The 4,877-nt window shown below is 37.6% G+C and overlaps 1 protein-coding gene across 1 annotated transcript; it reads right to left on the bottom strand.

Moving 5' to 3' along the window:
- Positions 1-153: 153 nt before the first annotated feature.
- Positions 154-4,846, bottom strand: LOC123966246 (receptor-type tyrosine-protein phosphatase eta; the record flags this gene model as incomplete). Its single annotated transcript, XM_046042443.1, has 5 exons — positions 4,591-4,846; positions 3,038-3,295; positions 1,565-1,688; positions 1,112-1,251; positions 154-411 (listed from the first exon to the last, which is right to left on the bottom strand). Coding segments are annotated over exons 1-5 (883 nt in total), but the record flags the coding sequence as incomplete, so codon positions are not given.
- Between the last annotated feature and the right edge of the window lie 31 nt (positions 4,847-4,877).

The following is a 4,877-nucleotide window of genomic DNA, read 5'->3' as shown; positions in this document are numbered from 1 at the left end:
TGGTCTCCACCACGCAGTGTACTTCCTGTTAAAATGCTCTAACATTTAAAAACATATATAAAGTTTAAATAAGTTGAAACACACATCTTACTGAGCTACATCAGTGATTACAGTCATTTTATGTTAGTAAGGTTTTATGTGATATAAACTCACTGGTGTATTTCATGATGTTGAATCCTTCACTCCGTTGGGACTTGTCCTCAACCTCTGAGGTGACAGTGAATGTGTAAAGGTTTCCAGGTATCAAACTGTTGACTGTGTAACTTGTTAGATTGGTCTGAATGTTCTGATTCTTCTCTCCCTGGACATTAATAATATAGGAAACCGTTCCCCCAGCTGGTTTGTCCCAGCTCAGGGAGACAGAGGTTTCTGTCACCATTTTGACGTTGAGGATTTCGACTTTGTTAGGTACTGAAAAAAAAGGAGAGATAAAATCAGGGTTACAAGCAAAGTGTTTGCTTTATTACTAGTCTGTGTATTAATTTATCAGTGTATATTTTAAAATGTAAAACAAGGCTGGTAATTTAAAAATAATCTGCATGACAACTGGATTATGAAAACAGTGCACATCGTACACACTGTTGTTTAATTTATTATTTAACTTAACCAGAGAGACAACTTTTTTCCATTTTCTTCCTGTTTTCCTTATTTACCATAAAATTATGAAAATGGAGATCAGTGTCCTCTTACAGCAGGAAAAAAATTGTTTTGTATCCATGAAATCTGGATAAAAATCATGGATGATATAATTCATGTTGGTCTGTATATGTCTTGTTGAAAATGTGTAAAAAGTGAATATTACACTACTACACCACTAAATAAGTTTCCTTTTGTCAATTGTCTATATTTCGATTTGTCAAATATATGTAATAAAAAATATTTTTGAGTATGTTCACATACTTCTCTTTTCTCTTGTAAAACATTAAGTTATTTTTGATGACTCATTCTGAGCTCAGTGGTATCTACATTATCTAATAAAACTAGCTAATCCTTCTCATCATATAAAACTACATGTGCCCTTTAGCTCATAGGCTGCAGTAGCTAGCAAACAAAATTATATATTTTTAACATCTACTCAACAACTATTAGTCATTGTTTAACCCAGAGTTACCAGTGTAGTTGACGGTGGTCACATAGTCTCCTTCCTCCGTGTCATTGACCAGTGCTGCCACACTGAGGGTTATCTTGGTGCCTGCTGGCAGCTTTGTTACTGTCACATTTGTTTGCTTCACCGTGCAATTATCAAACATACTGTTAGGAAGAGAAACAATTACTTTAGTCAAACTGCTGCTGGCAGAAGAAAATGTGCATCTCCAGAGTGACTAGTTGCCAGAAATTAAAAGAAAATTTTTACATTGCTAACCTGCTGATGTTTACCAGGTATGATGCTTACGATGTTCATCATCTTAGTTCAGCTTGTTAGCATGCTTACATTTGCTAATTAGCACTAAACATTGCCATACTTAGAGCCAGCCCGGCTTAAGACAGACATCCCTTTAAATATACCTGAATTTATATAAGTAAATAAATTATTATCAATATAAATCTATCCACAATTACGTACTGATTACTGTCATTCACAGCCTTCACTCTGTAACTTGTGGCGTTTCCTGTAGGTGGTGCCCATGTAAGCTGTAGCGAGGTGGTGGTAATATTAGACACCCGCAGGTTGGACACTTTGGAGGGCTCTGAAAGAGAGAAAGAAGATAACTATGAAACAGACGCAACATCACTGTTTACAGACAACAACAAGTGTTGTAGTATAACCAGCAGTATATCATTAATGTGTAAGGTGATTTTGGGGGCACTATATTGTGTAAGTGTGAAGTTATTGAATATCTCTGCAGAATGTGTTTTCGGTGTTGCACTTTGTAGACGGTCCCTGCGCACTCCTCTCACAGCCGGCTGCACGTAGAGACCAATGTCATTTGTTCTGCTCCTAGGAAGACTCATTTATGTGAAAATGTACTTGTAGCTCGTTGTCTACTTAACTACGATAATAAAGAGGCGTCGTTTGTGTTTTAAACACGTTTTGCTTACGAGTTATTGATCCCCGAAGCTCAAATCTGTGAATCTGTTTCCAACTTTACTGAACTCAGTAATAAATGGCACCTTTCCAGTCATCCCTAATTACGAGATCTTTTCTCATAATAACGAGATCTTTTCTCATAATTACGACATCCTGATCTCGTAATTATGAGATAAGGCTTCCAATTTTTTTTTCTTTGGTGAATGCAATGCGCTTCCGTATGCAGCTCCTCTTTTCACCCTGTGTTGAAGGCTTTGTTTTTGGTTTTATTAGCTATGGAGTGAAACATCTTGCCTCTACATGATCTTTGTTGGGAGTTGCACATGCAGATCCTAGTTAAGAACTACAAGCCAATCAGAAGCAGAGTAGGGTGGGCTGTGAGAAGCTGGTAAACAGACTTAGGTTCTGCTGGATATGTTTCCCTTACCAGCTTAGCAACATTGACTGGAGCAAGAGTTTCAGAGTGGTGAGCTATTTATCTGTAACAAACGTATCTTTCATCCATAAATTTATAACTGAGCTCTGAGCTCTACATCACAGTAACAACTTTGTGTCCATTGACTGCCTGGAGGGTAGCTTGTGTTTGGAAGGGAGGTGAGAGGCAGCAGGCGGACGTCTTTTCACTGTGTGCTGCAGCTCAGTGTGTTTTTCCACTGGTGTTTTTAAGGGCATGTCTGACTAGCTGCTGGGCGAGCATTATGACGCCTGTTTCGCTGTGATGTGACAAGAAAGTGGAAGAAAAGGCTGGACTAAAACGAGCTGTTTTCAGGCAGTTCAGAGCAGAGTTTTCTGTGGGAGATGGGAACTCCCTTTGAGGTGGACTTTGGCTTTTTCACTTTGCAAACCTATTAAATGCACAATAAAGATATATAACTCAATAAAGGAGAGGGAAAAAGGCAAACAGCATAATATGACCCCTTTAAATAAGTTGAAACACACATCTTACTGAGCTACATCAGTGATTACAGTCATTTTATGTTAGTAAGGTTTTATGTGATATAAACTCACTGGTGTATTTCATGATGTTGAATCCTTCACTCCGTTGGGACTTGTCCTCAACCTCTGAGGTGACAGTGAATGTGTAAAGGTTTCCAGGTATCAAACTGTTGACTGTGTAACTTATTAGATTGGTCTGAATGCTCTGATTCTTCTCTCCCTGGACATTAATAATATAGGAAACCGTTCCCCCAGCTGGTTTGTCCCAGCTCAGGGAGACAGAGGTTTCTGTCACCATTGTGACGTTGAGGATTTCGACTTTGTTAGGTACTGAAAAAAAAGGAGAGATAAAATCAGGGTAACAAGCAAAGTGTTTGCTACATTACTAATCTGTGTATTAATTTATCAGTGTATATTTTAAAATGTAAAACAAGGCTGGTAATTTAAAAATAATCTGCATGACAACTGGATTATGAAAACAGTGCACATCGTACACACTGTTGTTTAATTTATTATTTAACTTAACCAGAGAGACAACTTTTTTCCATTTTCTTCCTGTTTTCTCTTTCTTGTTTACCATAAATAGTGGAGATCAGTGTCCTCTTACAGCAGAAAATAAACAAGGTTTGATACATGACATCTGGATAACAATGATGTACAGTATCTCCCAAAAGTGAGTACAACCCCCACATTTTTGTAAATAGTTGTTTATCTCTTTTCATGTGACAACACTGCAGAAATGACACTTTGCTACAATGTAAAGTAGTGAGTGTACAGCTTGTATAACTGTAAATTTGCTGTCCCCTCAAAATAATACATCACACAGCCGTTAATGTCTAAACCGCTGGCAAAAGTGAGTACACCCCTAATGGAAAATGTCCAAAATGGACAAATTGCTCTTCACTTCTAGCTACTAAATAAATTTCCCTTTGTTAATTGTCAGCATGCCAATTGACAAATACTTTTAAAAAAACATTTGAGTGTTTTTATGTTCACATACTTCTCTTTTAAAACTTTAAATTATTTTTTATTACTCATCCTAAACTCAGAGGCATCTACATTTATCTAATCAAACTGCCTAATTCTATATCATAAATCCACACTTGACCTTTAGCTCGTAGGTCGCAGCATCTAGCAAACAAAATTATAGAGTAAATAATTTTTATTTAATATTAATCTACCAAAAAATGTATGTGAAATCCCTAATTTATAAATTATTTATTTATTTATTCTCTTACTAATGCTAACCGAACATTTCCTACTCCTTCACATTAAAAGTGTAGAACTGGCAAAACACAAGACAACATATTTTTAAATATTGCTGAACGTAACAGAACAAGAAGCAGCGGCACAGTGAGCGGTTAGATGATTTGCTCCTGGTATGATGGAAAAAGACTGATTACTGTCCGACCTGATTATCAAAACAACATGAGTTTGTTTGGCTGCACTGTAAGCAGACGCACCAGCTGATCTCCTGTTGTATTTCTGACAAAGTAGCTGCTTAAGGAGCGTTTGCTCTAGTATTAAAACACACTTGCTGTTACCACACGTGTCGCCAAATCAACCACATTGGGATTATAATAACACACAAACAGGGAAAATACAACAGGGGCAAAGTGACTCACGGGTGAACTTGGAGAGAGTCACTGGGGTGCTGCTGAGATTTCCACCAACGCTGTAGACAGTGACTGTGTATTTGACTGCAGCCATCAGGTTGTGAAAGTACATCCGAGGTGTTTGGCTGGTTGTTGTATTAAGAGTTTGGCCATCCAGCTGGAGCACAATCTTGAACGATGAATAATCACCCACAGGAGGGTCCCAGGTGGCATTGAGGGAGACATTTGTTGGGACCAAATTCAGGTTTGAAATTGGATTAGGAGCTATGTAAGCAACAAAATCAGATTGATGACAT

Source organism: Micropterus dolomieu, unplaced genomic scaffold (assembly GCF_021292245.1).
Source record: "Micropterus dolomieu isolate WLL.071019.BEF.003 ecotype Adirondacks unplaced genomic scaffold, ASM2129224v1 contig_12972, whole genome shotgun sequence".
Lineage (NCBI taxonomy): Eukaryota > Metazoa > Chordata > Actinopteri > Centrarchiformes > Centrarchidae > Micropterus > Micropterus dolomieu.
This window is presented reverse-complemented; position numbering and strand designations above follow the sequence as displayed.